Genomic DNA, 17,146 nt, shown 5'->3' with positions numbered 1-17,146 from the left:
CACCGCATCCATAGTGATGGTATTTATTTCGGGAATGATCGTGCGGTGGCTTCGCGAACACATAGCTCATCGTGGTTGAAGCGCAGTCCGAGCGCTCCTGGAGGACCACATGACATGTTTCAAAAAGTGCATCCCATCTGTCGCTTGATGAAAGGGCCCCGTCTTCAAAGCCCACTACAGACCAGGGTTGTAAACACATGGCAAACGAAAGATGTGGGCCCAGGTTTGTGCTGCGAGGCACAGACTTTACAAAGGTCGCCGTTTCTGAGGTGAGCCCCACTGTGAGCTCTGGCAGGCCTTCACAGCGGGGACACCACAGAGTGATGGGATTTTCACCTGACTGATGTGAAGCTGTCACGGTCTCTCGCCACGTCAGATTGGATGATTTTCACCCCTCCGAGGAGGCTTTGACATCCCGTTCTCGTTATTCGTCGACAGTCAGTCAGAGCAGAGCCCTGCGCTGTTCGGAGGCAAAATGAAAACTAAACGATACGGTTCACTGTTTCCATTTGAACGTTCCCTTTCAAGTTTTTGGCTTTATTGCATTCATGATGGCTGTTAATCAGACTCCTGGTTTGAATTTGAATATGGAATGCTATCTGTTGTGAGAGCAATTACACTGGTGAACAGGCAGATGTGTATGTAGGGCCACCTCATCAGTTAAACCTTTATCGTTTTTATCACAGCGCTTTGCATATTTCTGTCATTTTAGCAAACAGACAAAATGAAAGGGACCAGATTTAAAAAATAAAAACATGACTGAGCTTTTTCATTTGTACTAAAATCAAAGAGATCTCATCTTATTTTACATCATCTTGAAACATTAAGAACGCGTGATTTAATTCTGCGCTTTATTTTAACATGAAACTTTTTTCTTTTGCACTGCGCCCTTGGTCGAAGGTTTAGTTTTGCAACTCAGCAGCAGCATGGGAATATTTTCCCCAGGCATAATAGCAGCTCTGCACCCATTCAGCCCCTGATCCTCCTGGGTGAAAGTCGAGTGTCCTTATTCCACTTCCCCCAGTGAGCCTCCTGACTCACGATATTGGCTCGATCCTCTTGAGATCCACGAGACAATGGCCCAGCGCTGTGAGACTCATTCTTCATCAGACATTAATACTTTATTGAGCCAGAGTCGGGCCACTCCGCGACAGAGCAAAAACAAGAAAGAAAAAACTCAAACATTTACACTGTGGTGAAAGTTTTGCAAAACAAAAACTGCGATGTGCAATTTGCACATACAATATTTCTCCGCGGCTGATAAATGACCCTTTCTATTTATGCACATTTTACATGTTTTGGTTTTTTGAAGTATTTCACTGTAATCTGAGGGGATTTATCTCATTTGCTGCTTGGCTCATTTGAAAATAAACTCCCAAGCTCAGGCTCAAACCACTGGGTTAAACAACAGTGCCATACAAATGCCGGTTTTGGGAACTGTAATTATAGAAGGTATTTCCATAGACACTGGTGCTCACCAGTGATCCCAGCATGTCTAAAGCTGATTACAGTGACAGTTAAAAAAAAGAGCGTGTAAGTGTAACCCTATCTGCGTAAAGCTGGTTTTCATCTGAGATGTAGATTATCTGTCATTCCTCTGCTGGTATATGACATGAGTTATTTCGCTATCATGAACTCCAGTGGCTCTCTTCTGTAGTCAGAAGAGTTGCTTGGAAGACAAGATGTGGAGATCAAGGGCCGGCGTGTTGATCTTAAACTCAGGAATGGAGAGCCTGTGTGTAAAATGTCTCTGTAGACGGGCCCGGTCCTGCTGGAAGCTCCACGACTCCCACACACACTCCGACGCCGTGCCCATTCACAGTTGACTGCCATGTAAAACACATCGAATCTCTCTTGGAACCGAGGATCGCATACCTTTGTCCCGTGAAAAAGATACATACATGCAACGCTATCGTATGCCTTGATCTGTTTGGCAAACAAATTTTTACAGAGAGCAGAGGCAGAGGGCTCGTTGTGGTCTGTAAATGCTCCAGAGGACAGCATGACAGCACCTGGCCTGCTGCTCCCTGCAGTGCACCAGGCCAGCCGTGCTTAGCTGCACCAGTTGCAAGGTCAAGGTCTGGACAACAGCTCAGTACTGGCTTCTTGTCTGGGCGTTGGAGGTGCAGGAGAGTCTCAGGGAAACTATACATTACTTTCCCACAGCTGGCTCGGCGACGTATCACTTTCAGTGTGGTTAAGATTTAAGGAAATCAGCCAGTGAGGGAAAGCTTGCTGTAACTTTAGGAGGCTTTTATTTGATTTTTTTTCTCAAATAATATAAGCTGGAGCGTATTTCTGTCTGTGTGCATATGTGTGTGTGTGAGTACCACAATATCATGTCACGCTGTATTATAGTATATATATTGTAACATTTTTATGGGATCCACTCTTAATAAATAAAAGCTGTCACTGTGAATTCAGAGCATCGTTTACCTTTCGCACTGGTTCCAATTTAAAAGTTTTAGTGAAGATTTATATTTCACGTCAGGGCGTGTCCACCGCTAGGACATTTCCTTTATTCCATTATTTCCAAGATTTAATACAAACACAAAAAAGAGAGAAGGACCAAACAGAGATATTCTCCTGCCATGCCCCTGTTGTATAGTTGGTGACTTGACTTTGATGCAAAGCATGAGACAAGTATAGAAAATAAAAGTGTCCACACACCAGTTTGACACAGTTTTTGAATTTCTTTCTATTTTTAACCACATTTAATATAATAAATAAGTCATAATAAAATACGTTATTACTTTAAAACATGAGAACAGAGCAGGATTGTGGCATGAGAATAAGAATCCACAAACAATCTGTTCATATGAAGTCTAATATTTGAGGTGAGAATATTTCCGCGGGTCTTGATGAGCAGCCACAGGCTGTGTTTAAAAAGCTTCAGGAATACCGGGATGTCGGGAGCATGACAAGCCTGAGACACTGTAAATGCTTTTAAAATAAGATCAGCGCGTGGACCATTCATCATCAGTGACACGCCGTAAGTCAGTCCAGCTCCCTGTTCCGGAGCACTTTCAGTCCAGCAACATTTCCCAGTAGCCCTGCATGCTCGGCTCTGGACTGCTTTCTTATGCTAATGCAGGTCTGACATCAGCAGTGAGATCAAAGTGGGGCAGGGGTACTTTAGAGCTGAGTCTGCCCTCATTCAGGCTCACTCACTCATTCTCCTCTAGCCCAACCTTGCTCTGTCCCGCTCGCACTCACTGACCGACACGGCTGTGGTACACACCATGCGTACCTGCCCGGAGCTATTCTGCCACCCCGTGCTGGATTTTACTAAAGCGTCTGGCTGACTGCGCCACGGACAGCTCTGTTGAAAGGATACTGAGACTGGGACTGGACTTTTCTCCGCTTCTGTTGATTTATTGAACGGGAAAGCCGAGATCGACGGCAAAGGTGAGCCCCAGTTTGGCTGCAGAAAAAGCCCCACGGGCTGTCTGAGAACTCAGTGCGTAAAAGTTTAGGATAGAAATAGAGGAAGGGAGTTTTTGCTGGGAAAAAACGGCAGGAGGAATTTTTACTAAAAATATATGAAGACTATTGAACCCTGTTACTTTGGTTTGCTGGCACAGATTAAAATTTAAATTTGGTGTTTAAAATATAAAAACGTCGACATCAGCGTGCGTCGTGAGATTTGACTAACAGCGTTACAGACTGATGATAAGATGACATTAGATTTAATTACATTAAAATATGATTGTTTTGCATTGAGTGTTAGTAGCCAAGCTTCAGAGGCCACAGTCGTTCGAGGGGGAAAAGAAGGACTAAATAATCCACGATGCGCCCTGGCTCGCTTAGCCTACCTAGAGAGAGAGAGAGAGAGTTAAAAAAAAAAAAAAAAAAAGGTTATCAGCCGTCATCTTTTAGAGAGAAACACGAGCTGCCCCTTAGACCGCTTTAACCAGCAGGGCCCGCAGAAGTAAATCTGGACAGAGGGAATTACGCATTTGACGCCAAACTGCAAACAAGGGCCGACGCTGTTCTGGAAACTTTTTTTATTCGATTTAAAAAAAAATCTTAGAGCATAAAGTAGGCGTTTGAAAGGTTATTAGTCACACCGCTAATTAATATGTGTAATTTTGAAGGGGCCAGTGAGCGGCGAGGAGCGGAACTGTGCCTTCACAGAGCGCCGTTTATCAGCCGTTTATTACCTGCAGCGATAACGCGCTCACTTTAAGCTGCCTTCAAAGAGCTTTCAAATCAGCGGGCAGATAAACGCCTGTGACGCGCTCCCTGTCCGCTGGCCCTCCATCTCTGCCTTGATCCTCGCTGGTGTTCTCCTAATGCCAGTCTAAATTGTTGAGATTTTTCCGCAATTTTTACAGCCGAAGAGAGCAAAAAAACTAAAAAATCTTAAATATAAAAATTAAAAATATTACTTTCTCCAGAGCGTTTAATTAAAGGTTCTCCTTCTGCCTCGAACCAAAAAAAAATATCTCCCTAAACATCACATCAGGAATGATCCTGCGCTTTGTGGTTAGTATTAATGATTAACTGTCTTTTCCAGGTTTTTCCAAAATAACCAAAAGTAGGCAAGAAATAATTTTGTTCTTCTTTAGTTTCTAGTGTGTGTATCTGCATATTTAAGCTGAATGGATTTTCTCTGTCCTGTCCTTGAGTGCTTACATTGATGTTTTCATCTCCCTCTTCACAAAAAGTCTGGAAATGCTTCAGCTTGGCGCATCACGGCAGCTCTAAGTCACTGATGTTTTCTTTGTGATTTATCACAGGGTTTAGAAGAAGGGGCATCGTGCCGTGAGCGCTGACCTTTGAGTCTGAGCCGAGAAGTTCATCGAGTCTTTTGTGTTTTGTGTCCTGCGTAAGCCGGAGCTACTGTCCAACCATGAGGGGCAGCTCTCATGTCCTGCCTCTTGGTGTGATCGCGGCTCTGATGCTGTCTCAGGTCTGCTCTGGCATCAAATGGCTGTAAGTATTCTGTCGTTTTGCCATTTTTACACAACGCTTTGCTTTCAAGGAGCGTCAAAACAGATGACATCATGAAGATACACCACACTGCTCTTTGCTGCATGTTTCATAGAGGGGAGGGCTCATGGCAGCTTTGAAATGGGCCCCAGCATTCCTGCACTGTTTCTGCTGGTGGTGGTGGCGGTGGTGGGGAGCTCTGTCCATGTGTGGTGATGAGTGCTCCAGCGTATGAAACCATGCCAGCAACTATTTTGTGTTATTGATTGTAATGTGGCCTAAGTAAGAAAAAAGAAGAAAAGACTGCATGAATATTTCAGTTTTAATTTACCATCCACAGTATTCAAAGGCAGAGAGCAGGAAATAAAATCGGGCTGGCGAGGCCTCATGGTGGCGCAGACAGTGATGTCACTGCTTTCTGCGTGTTGTCCAGTTTTTTCCTCAAATCATAAAAAACAGCTCGCTGCAGAAAGACGCAGTGCAAGCTGAAAGAAAGGACCATTGCAACTACTTTCTGGTACATGCAAACAATAACTTCCCAACGAACAAGTCCACAGACATCCAGGTTTTATTTATGTTCGTCAATCTTACGAACCCTGGAAGGTTTTCTTCACCGTTTTCATGTCGCTTTGTGTGTTAACATTTTCCGTCTTTTTTTGGTGTTTGTCTTGTTTCTCTGACCTTCTGGGAAAAGTCTGCATTTAGCTGTAGCAAAAATATCTGTGACTTCCTATCAGAATGAAAAGTTGCAATGCTCATAGTGGGAGCGCTTGAGCAGATGTGCCAACGAGCGGTGGGATGGCACGCACCAAGTCCCATGAGAAGTCTTACAGTCTTCATAAGGACGGAGGTGCAATGCCAAACGGATGCGGCTGTAAACACCTGTGGGTGCCAAAAACTGATTTCCAATGTTTCTGTGTCATTTTTTTCTGTGTAATATCTTTATGTTGGTAAATAGACTTGGTGAACAGGGTTTACAAAGGGGGCTTATATATAGAATTAAAACATTATCTGTGTTTCAAGTATCTTTATAACTCTGTGTTATTGTACTTACATTATAACCAATCCGGTCCTTTATCCCCACTTAAAATATTTTTACTGAACTATTGTAATATTTCCTCTTGGCCAACTTACTCTTACAAAAGACATTTTTAATGTTAATGAGATTTTTTTAACTGCATAAATAAAGTTTCTATAAAAGTCGCTGCCAAAAACTGATAGCAGCTTCTACCTTGTTACACGAATGTTGTTTGTGGCTCAATATGACTTTGTGTCATCCATGAGGGATGCATTTGACATATGTTTCACATATTATAGTCCAACAAGTTACTTATAGCAGTTTAAATACGAGCAATCAGTTTTTGGCAAATACCGGAAATCAGTTTTTGGCAGACGATCACTTTTTGGCACAACACCAGGTTACTGCGAGCCCAGTGGAGTCACAGCTTTTCATGGGGCACAGAGCGGCGGCTCCTCGGCCTCCTAATGCAAAACAGGCCATGGTGCAGGCTGCCCTGCTCGGTTCTCACAAACCAATCAGCAGTGTGCAAAGGGACAGATCCCACAGATCTAACCTGCTCCACCTGTGCTTCCTCTGTCACATTCATTCCCAGTAAATTGTTCAAATCAAATATGTGCTCCCTTTGATAGTGATTTATGTCAAACCGAGGCCACAGAGGGCAATGCTTCCTGCAGAAACACTCAGACGATAAGGGGATCTACAATTTTCTATCTGGCTTCTAGATTTTTTGGCATATCCTCGAGGCCTCTCGTGCACTTTAACCAAAGACCAAGAACGTGTCACGTGTATTTTATGAATCTGCAGCTGACTTTCCTCTGGAATTCTCACCGTGATAAGATGGTTTTCTGCTGCAACGCATGCCAAAAACGTTTCCCTGCCCGGAGCGTTATCTGCTGCAGTTTTCCAATTGTTTGTTAACAGCCAACGTGTCTCACTGTGGGCTTGAATTGTGCCTGCGCATGGAATTCAAATTGCTTACACACCATTCCAAATAAAACTCACGGCGTGCCTGCATTTCCACAAACGCGATAATTTAACAAGTCATAAAACAAGCCTTTGTTGCCGTCACCATGGCAATGAAAAGAATAAGTACTAAATAACGTATGCTGACACAAAAGCTTTTGTTTCTGCTTCTTTCCACTCCACGCAGAGCGCTGTCTCATACTCCCGCATCGTTACACATCAACCAGACCCAGCACTGTAAGCAACTGCCCGGCATGGTGTCCTCCCAAGCTCAGCTGTGTCGCAGCAACCTGGAACTCATGCAGACCATCATCCAAGCTGCTCGAGAAGTCAAGAAGACGTGTCAGAAGACTTTCGCCGACATGCGCTGGAACTGCTCCTCCATTGACATACCCATCGATGCCCCGAAGTACCGACCAGACCTCGACCGAGGTACGCTTTATAAACCGAACAGAAGAACGGGGCAGAAGGGGCTGTTGCCTTTAAAAACATGCTCCTCGTGTTTTATGCCCACGATTCTATATAGTTTGATACAGAGAGCCAAATCACAACAACAGTTGCCTCAAGCTGCTCTATGTTATAAGGTAAAGACCCCACGATAATACAGAGAAACCCCAACAATCAGGCCGTGCCGTATGAACAAGCACTTGGCGACAGTGGGAAGGAAAAACTCCCTTTTTAACAGGAGGAAGCGTCCGGGCTCGGGGGAGGTATACACATGTCTGCTGCATATGTGGTTCCTGTCTAAAAATAACCCCTGACACAGATTTTGGCCTTTTGTAAACAATTTTTAGTTTAAAGACTTTCTTTTCCTGCCAGCATGTGTTCCTGCAGAGCTGTACGTTCAGCGATATATAAATTATGTCGCTATTTCTGAAATCTCCTAAAAAGAAATTCATGCTGCACTATTGCTTACAGTGTGACAGTTTTATTTTGCTAAAAGTATTTTTGAACCAGCAACAGGTGTGGATGGGATTGGATGGGGCGAGAGGGGTAGCCATGGCTGCCATTTGCCAAATGAACAGGAAATGGCTCATCTCTGTCTTTGATCTAACAGCCCACGCTCATACGTGATTTCTTCCCCTTATTTGCAATTGCCCCCCATCCTATAGCATGTGTGCTTCCCATGTGTGCACATCACCACCAATTACATCAGCGCTCACTCTGTGTTAGAGCATGACCACCGATGTTTGAGACAGAGAGAGATAGAGAGCTTGAACACAGACTGTAGAGAAGGTGGCCATGCAGAAGAAACCTGATGAGTCTTTTTCTTTTGTCTTGTTTAAAAGAATCATTTTACATATATAATCTTGCAACGATTATATGGAAAATTTGAGCGTTATATGTCTGTGTAAATAGACTTTAAGGTACTTTTTCTTGTGAGAGAAGACTCCACATTTTCATTGGCTATGTGCAAAAGAAAATCACAAGTCACCACAAAGTCAGAATGTATGCAGATTTCTGCATAAATGCGATGGCCACTACCACAGAGAAAATTAAATCCAGCTACAACAAAAACTACTGAGATGAGGGGAAGTGGGTGGAAGGCGATTCTCTGGTTTTATTTATTACTTTTTTCAGTTATTTTGAATTTCACAGGAGGATAGCACGACACAGTACATGTGAAGCTCACATTATCACGAAGATATATCGAAATTTCAGACTCACCCTTAGATTTGGTGATACATTGCTCTACATAAGTATACTCTGCGCTCCACATTTAGTTTGTTGGGATATGGTGAGGAAGGAGCAGCTATCTCGGAGTTATTTACAAGAGATGGCAAAAATAGGACAAGAAGAAAACGGCAAAACACAGAGAGAAAAGTTAACAAGCAGTAAAGGCTTATAAACTCGTGGGAATCCCCCCAGCAGCCTGAGCTTTATAGCAGAATAACAAAATAATGGGTCAGGGTCACCTGACCCAGTATGTCCTATTAGCTTTACTAAAAGGAAAGCCTGAAGCACAGGCCTAAAACCTCGTGGTTACTTCTTTGATTATAGTATCGCTAAGTTTTATTACTTTCATTTTTCTTGTTTGTAAACTCTTGGAGAAGAAGAAGCTGTCCGATGACATCGCACTAGTCTTTAGCCTGGTGACGATGATAGGGAGTGTAATCACTGGTTTCATACTAACAAGGGTTACTGATTTCCAAACACTTGATTTGAGAGCAAAAGTTGTCTTTTGAACTGCTTTGAATGTCAGCGCTGCTATTTTACGTGGCATATTTTGCCTTTTCACCTTTGCTGTTTCTGTTTCCATCAGGAACAAGGGAGGCTGCGTTTGTCTACGCCCTGTCTGCGGCTACCATCAGCCACACCATAGCGCGGGCGTGCACCACTGGAGATCTGCGGCTTTGCTCGTGTGGTCCCGTCCCGGCTGAGATTCCAGAGCCCGGCTATCGCTGGGGCGGCTGTGGTGACAACCTGCACTACGGTTTGATTATGGGCTCCAAATTCTCTGATGCTCCCATGAAGATGAAGCGCTCAAGCTCTCACGCCAACAAACTGATGCACCTACACAACAGTGAAGTTGGCAGACAGGTACAGAGTAGAAGAGTGAAAAAAATGCAGACTCGTTTCCATATTTGCCTGTCCCGTATGTCGTGGTTTAACTCCCTCCATCTTCATGTCTAGGTACTGAGAGAGTCAGTAGTGATGAAGTGTAAGTGCCACGGTGTGTCTGGATCCTGCTCTATAAGGACCTGCTGGAAAGGACTGCAAGACCTTAGGGATATCGCCATGGACCTTAAGACCAAGTACCTGTCTGCCACCAAAGTGGTTCACCGGCCCATGGGGACACGTAAGCAGCTGGTGCCCAAAGACATTGACATCAGGCCGGTGAGGGACAATGAGCTCGTCTACCTGCAGAGCTCTCCGGACTTCTGCTCCAGGAATGAAAAACAGGGCTCTGTTGGAACGCAGGGCAGGTAAGACAGCCACGATGCACCAGTTTGTGCGTATGTGTGTGTGTGTGTGTGGGGGGGGGGGGGGGGGGGGGGGGGGGTTATTATAGCTCTCTGAGCATGAGTCAAATGAACACCACAGCTATGTAGCTGACAAAGAGGAAATGATCAGCTCTGAATGTCCGCTCATCCAGGATGTTGACTCAAGTGCTGTCCTGCTTGGTGGCAGTGTTTGATTTACAGGCTGGCTGATAACAAGTGCCTGCCCCTGAGAGAGCCTCGTCTGTGGTGTGTCTGAGCATGTGCCACTGAAAGGCCCACTGTGACTGGAGTCCTTGTCCCGCTATCTGAAATGAATACGAATGTGGTTATTCTTAGGGCCGAGGGCACTATAGCTGATATTGATTTGAGAGGGCCACACAAACAGGGAAATCTTTCATTGCGCCACACAGATAAAGATTTACTTTGACTGCTCACCTTCAGTATTTGACAGGGAGGGTGCTCCTTTGTTAGAAGTTAAAGGGAGAGGTTGGGCTAAGAGATGCCAGAATAATAAGACACACATAAGTTTATTTAATTTCTCTAGTGTATGTTGCTGGAGACCGTTCAGGTCCATTATTTCTTTGTGAATTACAGTACAGGAGGATAAAGTTCCTGCTGTAAAGACCTGATCTTACACAGATTCACTTCAAGTCCTTTCAGAAGTGTCGTTTAAGCTAAACTGATAAAAGAACAATGACCATTGAATGCTTATAAAAACCTCTCAAAAAGACTTTTTTTGTTTTAAGGTTTTAAAATGTTTGTTGTTGCACAATTCCCCAGCAGATTTCAGGGTTTCAGGAGTGCCATGCCTCTCTTTTATGGTATGTGAGACGAGATGCGCACTGGTTTACAGGAACACATGTAGTTTTGTGGACTGGAATACTTCCATTATACCAGAATACAATCCTGGCTGTATGAGCTATGGAGGATATAAATATATAAATAAGACCACCAGACATGTGTGCACATATAGCATGTGACTAGCAAATCATGCGTCCTTCAGCCTGATGTCACTGTACAGATAAACATGGACATGCTTCATGTCAAGGACACTCACTGTGCTTGCTGCATCCTTTTGGCAGGCTGATAACTGCAGCAGCCTCACAGTCTGCAGCATTAGCGCTCCTGCAAAGTCACCAGACAGCTGTTTTGCTGTTGTTATTAATTTAAGTGTTGATCTGATGCTAACTGTTAAGCGTTCCTGTGTGCCTATTAATCATTTCTGTTAGTATGTAGGCAGATTTTTCCTGCTTCCCGGCTTCATAGTCGAGGAGCAGTTTTGTTCTTTATCGTTTTAGCTGCTTGACTTTAAGCGTTTTTGTGCTTGAGTCCTCATGGCTGCTCTGTGGTCAGGTATATATAATGAAAGAGCATTTAAAGGCACTTTTCTAGTCTTTGTGACCCTCAACATGATTTGCACTACAAGCCACATTTACTTGCATTCTTTATTTTATAGACTTTACTTACATCTAGGGCCAATTTCGAGTCACCTGACATGCATGTCTTTGGACTAAAGCAGCAGCAACGGTTTGCCAGTTTTTCTCTGAGACAATCTGGGACAGGCAAAGTTAATGTGAGCCGCACTCTGTAAAATAATGGATCAAGCGTGATCACCGGTGCAAAAGAGTCACGTCCCCAGAAAGAGGCTGGGCTTTTGTCTCAAATGACTTTAAACCAGCAGATGTGAAACCACAGAAGATACTTCTGACAAAACATAACTGTCCGGGGTGGCAGCTCCCACCGATGTCATAAACCTGTCTTGCATTCTCAATGACTCTTGTCCCTCTTCCTCCCCTTCTTTCACTCGCAGCGCAGCAGCCATTAGCTCGGTAGCTCTCTCACCCTGCTGGTCATTAACACTTTGCCATCATAAAACAAAGCAATAATGTGAAGAGGGCCAGATAAAGAGAGGGAGGGCAGGCCTGTGTACTCGGTGTGATTTATGGCGGGGCTATTCTCTGCTCATTCTAAAAGATGCCCCGGGCTTCTAAACGAGAGGCTCCAGAGCATCCACCGGCCAAAGACAAGGAAACAAAAAGAAAAAATGGAAGAAAAAAATGTTTGGGAGAAGGAGAGCGCAAAGGTTAAAGCGCAGAGTTCGGTCAAACCATTTTAAAGGACTATTGTTGACTCTCGACAGGCTGCGAGATTGTGCAAAACGTTTTAGAATGGAGCTGTTAGCTTAATTGTCTCGGGCAGGAACTGGAAATATTTTAGCTTTCACGGCTGATTGCTCGCTCCAAAATGCGCCTCCTTTGTCCTCGCCTCGGCTACAGAAATCAGCTATTGCAACGGAAAATTAAAGTCACAGTCTAACTGCATGTTTTTCATGTCTGTCAGGCAGTGCAACAAAACCTCGTCAGGCAGTGACAGCTGTGACCTGATGTGCTGCGGCCGTGGCTACAACGCGTACACAGAGAAGCTGGTGGAGCGTTGCCACTGCAAGTATCACTGGTGCTGCTACGTAACCTGCAAGATGTGCGAGCGCAACGTGGAGAGATACGTCTGCAAATGAGTCCACCAACCTGCCGGCCCGACCAGCAGCCAGCCGGCCGAGGCTTCCGATTAACCAAAGCACTAAAAATACAGAGAAGGCTTACTTCTGTCTTAAGCTTTAGCACGCGTCTCTCAGTGAGAAGCGGTCCCTTCTTGTGTCAGTGTCATTTTTGTTTCCCACCAAAATCCCCGAACTACCAACTGGGCTTCTGAGCTTTTGCGCTTCACAAACCTGGAGTGTGGAGACAGTGCCAGTCAGTTCATGCGAAGAGCGCCGTCCTCCTGGGTAATTTCTTTCTCTTATTAATGATTATAAATCCCCCAAACAGGGCTACTGGGTCCAAGTCTATTTCATTCTATCTCTAATAAAAAGAAACAATATTGGATTCGATGCTGGAGGAGAGAACGTCGCCTTCTCTCCCGACTAGACAAAGGCTTACGTTTGGCTTTAATCCACAGAAATCGAAGGGTTCCCGTGGATCCATCCTTTTTTTAGGTACTTTTCCAACTTTTTTCCTCTTCAGCAATGGACTATAGAGGAAGAAAAGCAACATAAAGGGAACTTGAGCATTTTTCATTCACGGAACATATCTGCAGTTGATGTTTTGGACTCACGGCATGTATCCCGTGTGGATCGTGACATGGATGCATCCCTGTGGATTGAGAGGACTTTCTGAAATGGTGCATTATCTCATTTTTGTCTGACATGCAGGCAATTCCAAATATATTCTATTTTTCAGAGCATATGAGCTGAACTCATGGATTTTTGTAAACCACTTTTGTGTGGATGTACATACTGTTATTTTGTATACTGAAATAAAGAAAGAAGTATTTATAAAATAATTAAATGATCTTCACTATCATCTTTACTTGGATACTGTATTTGTTTTTTCAAGACTCATTAGATAGAGTAATTAGTTTTACGCTGAGCAAATTTAGGTGTAGCTCACTTCAACTCCAAAAGGTCATAAAATGCCAGTTAACCACAAATCATATTGTGCAGTGATTGTAAATCAGCTCAGCTCAGTCAGTAATGAGTTGCAGAGTTCAACAGCCTATTGGGATCCCTCTCTGAATTACCCAAACCCTGGGAAACTGTTTGTTTGGACATTCCACCTCCTCACAAAGGCCATTGCAAAAGGATTTTTGTCACTCCTACCACAGCTTCAGCAGTCAAACACTCATCTGTCTGAGGCCCAGACCTCCAACGCGCAAACATGGCGTCTTTAAAAAAAGACTAATCTAATTCAGTTTGAACATATAGGCAGCCTGCCGCCCTGTTAGAGGGAACAGACTCAGTGCTGTGCAGGGACATTACCCTCTGACCAGCCTTGTGTTGGGTAAAGCGGTTCTCATGATTTTACACTGACAGAAATAGCCGTGGACGACGTCGAGTCCACGCTGGGCGCTCACATGATATGTTGCAGCGCCGAGCAGCGCGCTCACTCAAGCTGTAACACTACTTGACCCTAGCCTGTGGATACACAGAGAAACTGCCAAAACAGCCCTGCATACTCTGGAAAAGTGAGGCTGAAGGGAATGTTATCAGCAGTCATTTAGATTTTAGTGGTTCTTTTATGACGCTGTCCTCCTTTCAGAGCTGTCCTCTTAATTTAGCTTCATTCTTGGCAGGTTAAGAAGAGTTGATTAGCCATTTCTATTTCAGGTAATGAGGAGAAATGTGACTCTGGATCGAAAGCCAAGAGCCCTGAAGACACAAACCTCTTTAGTGTTTCAGCAGAGAACCAAAGATGACGCATGTTGACAGTGTGACTCAGGGTAGTGACTGAACAACAAACTCCTAAGAAGTCTCACACATACAAACATTTGATCAGAGGTTGCTGTTCTGCAGGAACAGTCTAAAGTCGGTGACCGGCGGTGGTACTGCAAACTTTTGGTTGGGGGCAGGGAAGATGCGCTATGCTCAGGTGAGCGGGGGTCTGCTCTATCTGCACACAACAGCCCCGAGGACCCTTCAGTCAATGGCATTCCTCAGCCTGGCATTTAGAGAGAATAGGTTGCGAGCCCACCCACCGCCATCTGTCACCGAGTTCAACGCTGCAGAAATGTGAAGCCTCACCTGCCGAGTGAAGCTTCCACAGAGGACGAGACATTCCTGCAGAGGATGCAACCCGAGTATTTGAATGCATTTAAAAAAAGGTCATGTTTAACAGTTTTGTAAAAGTGACTTTAATGTTTATGTGAAGTTGAGAAATTCTCCTAAAACACATAGTTATGAAATACTGACGTAAGAGTATGTGCACCACACGTCTAAAGATTAGATAGGCCTTTACTCTGACCTGCTTTCGTGTGCAAAGGCTGGAGCTAGCAGCCAACTGACCCCGTGAACAACTATTGTTATCGTTAAGCCGTGCAACTATTCGGCTGACCTTTCGCTAACCCTATGGAAGTATCTCACTTAGACACATGCTAAAAAATTTCATGTTGCCTCAGTGTGTCGCGGCAATTGTGAGCCCGTGGTTATCAGTTATTATTCAGTTGTTTCATCCGTTTGCATAAAGATGTGGCGGAGCAGAAGAGTGAGCGTGTGAGTAAACTGGACGTGAATGGGCTGCTTGTTCTGGCCCACCTTCATCCGGCCCGTTAAGCACTTTTGTGTCCGAAACGATGCCAAAGATAAAACGGAACTAATCGCTGCTGCAGTTTATGTTTCTTTTCTTTTCTTTCTTTCTGTTGTTGTCAGAGTATCTAAGTATCTCTCCACGGTTGGTCTGACCTCTCGCTCTGTGGGAATTGCCTGGTAATAGAGAAGGAAAAGGGGACTCTAACAGAGAGCAGTGGAAATATCAGGGGTTAATGTCAGTCCGGACAATATAATGCCAATTGGCTTTTGTGCAGCCTGCAGTCCAGATAACTAGCTGTGAATGGGGGGGAACAAAGAATTTGGCTGGAGTGGTAAAGGCTTTGAGATGTACTGACCCGTACTGTAAATGGACTTTTGAGGACCCCACCCCCACCCTCAGCCTCCAGCCTTTAAAAGGAACCCAGCAGTTTGTGCTGTTAAAGGCCATTTGTGTGTGTGTGTGTGTGTGTGTGTGTGTGTGTGTGTGTCCGTGTCCTCAGGCATGTTGCTGGGAGATAGCAGATCATGCAAAGCAAGCGCCTTTCTAGATAACAACAACCCAGTTACTCCCATATGGAAAAGATATATATAAATCTTATAAAGTTTGTATCTGTCTTGTGTGAAACTTGTATGAAAAACATACAAGAGTGAAAACAGATATAAGATCCCTCGAAAAATTATATAAATGAAACTTGTATGTTTTGGATACTTCCTAAAACAATATATGAAAGTAATGAGAAAGTGGCCACTTTCATGAGTAAATCATATTAAGCCTTACATGATTCACTATATGAAGTAGGCCACATCTGATGCAAGTCTGTTATAAGTCTTTTCTATTTCTTTTCCATATGAGTAGCTGAGAAACAGACAGTGACAGCGGCAGGAGGTCACAGAAGAACATTACGTGAATGCAAGTGAAGATTTTGGATTCCACTGCAGAAATAATACTAATAATAAAAAATATAATATGTTTTTATTCCTGTATTATTGAGCTGTTTAAAGGTCATTTAAAGGTCTGTTTATAGGCTTTTTAAAGGTTCATGTGCTAATTGGCTTAGGTTTTCTTTTCTGTGTATATTAGTGTGGATATTATAGGTTATTATTGGTAGAAAAAACAACCCCTTCCCTTTGAGTTTTAGAAAAAAAAAGTGTTTAAGCGTCATCTGAGCAGCAAACGGGGCCCAAGATAAAAACTGCTTTTCCGAGTATCCTGGCCAACATATGTGTTTAATCAAAACACACATATATACCATGAAATAGTATATAAGAAACGTAGAGCGAACAAAATAAATAAAATCAGTTATTTATTTTCATTTATTTTGGTTCATCTCCTAGTTTAACTAGGAGACGTTTTATTCGTGTTTTATTTGTGTAACTTTATAATATCAGTTCTCTCTTGTAACTTTATTTCTTTTAACTCTTTGGATTTATTCAGAAAGAAGCCGGGCTCCAGCGCATATTATTTTCCTGTTATGAATCACAGTGCGTCACACTGAGCCTATGATTTAACACACAAACATAGTAAACGAGTAATCTCCAAGAGCCTGGCACATTATGTCAAAGAACTTTTACTTTGCTATAAAGTAAAAAACCGTCTGTAAGAGTAGAACCACACTACCAAAGCTAAACGGCATGTTGTTCATTTAACTACAAATTTCCTGTAATATTCACACTAAACAGGATTTTAAAACCCTGAAACAGATAAACTATAAACTTTCATAATCTCAACATAAAGATAATGAATCAGCTCTGATCTGGATGGCAGAGCTTCAGTAAAAGCTACCAGAGACAGGACAGACGATGGGAGCCGTGGAGAGGGAACGAGCGAGAGTGAATTAATATGAATAAAAGAAACAGCCGGCTAAGTATGCTGGGAAAAGTAAACACTGGTCCGTGTAATCACGGTAAATCTGTCTGGGGGGCCAACGGAGCAGGCTGTGCCCTCGGTCGAGGAGTCAACAAACCCCGAGAAAGAAACAGCTAACATTACTGAGAGGGGTTAAAGAGGAGAGCGTTGCAGCTTTATTCACATGAAGATCAGTGAAACACCGCCGTGTTTACCCAGTGTCTGGCTGAGTTAAACTATGTAAACTCTCGGCATATGATTCATGGAAAGAATTCAGGATCACAAATGTAAAGACGACTTTAATGGCACTTTCTGAGGTGTGCTTTGCACGATAAGTGTGTGCCCTGTGAGGCCGG

General features: G+C 43.7%; 1 protein-coding gene across 1 annotated transcript; it reads left to right on the top strand.

Annotated features, from left to right (window-relative positions):
* The first annotated feature begins 3,172 nt into the window (after positions 1 to 3,172).
* Positions 3,173 to 13,229, top strand: wnt11 (wingless-type MMTV integration site family, member 11). The gene is made up of 6 exons (XM_086307791.1): positions 3,173 to 3,408; positions 4,743 to 4,938; positions 7,107 to 7,351; positions 9,183 to 9,460; positions 9,554 to 9,846; positions 12,205 to 13,229. Exons 2-6 carry the CDS (start codon positions 4,856 to 4,858, stop codon positions 12,377 to 12,379), a joined length of 1,074 nt encoding a protein of 357 aa, XP_086163917.1. The 5' UTR covers positions 3,173 to 3,408; positions 4,743 to 4,855; the 3' UTR covers positions 12,380 to 13,229.
* The last annotated feature ends 3,917 nt before the right edge of the window (positions 13,230 to 17,146 follow it).

This window comes from Aulonocara sp. 'chitande type north' Nkhata Bay, linkage group LG10 (genome assembly GCF_057382095.1).
Source record: "Aulonocara sp. 'chitande type north' Nkhata Bay isolate Kocher_YH1m ecotype deep benthic linkage group LG10, A_spYH_male_GT1.1, whole genome shotgun sequence".
In the NCBI taxonomy this organism is placed as follows: Eukaryota; Metazoa; Chordata; class Actinopteri; order Cichliformes; family Cichlidae; genus Aulonocara; species Aulonocara sp. 'chitande type north' Nkhata Bay.
Note: the sequence above shows the minus strand (reverse complement) of the source record. Positions and strands in the feature narration are given on the sequence as shown.

Excerpts from the sequence above, each read along its gene's own strand:
- wnt11 (XM_086307791.1), top strand. The coding sequence starts at position 4,856 with ATGAGGGGCAGCTCTCATGTCCTGCCTCTTGGTGTGATCGCGGCTCTG. Across the intron at positions 4,939-7,106 it reads TGCTCTGGCATCAAATGGCT|AGCGCTGTCTCATACTCCCG; the intron begins GTAAGTATTCTG and ends CACTCCACGCAG. Across the intron at positions 7,352-9,182 it reads CCGACCAGACCTCGACCGAG|GAACAAGGGAGGCTGCGTTT; the intron begins GTACGCTTTATA and ends TGTTTCCATCAG.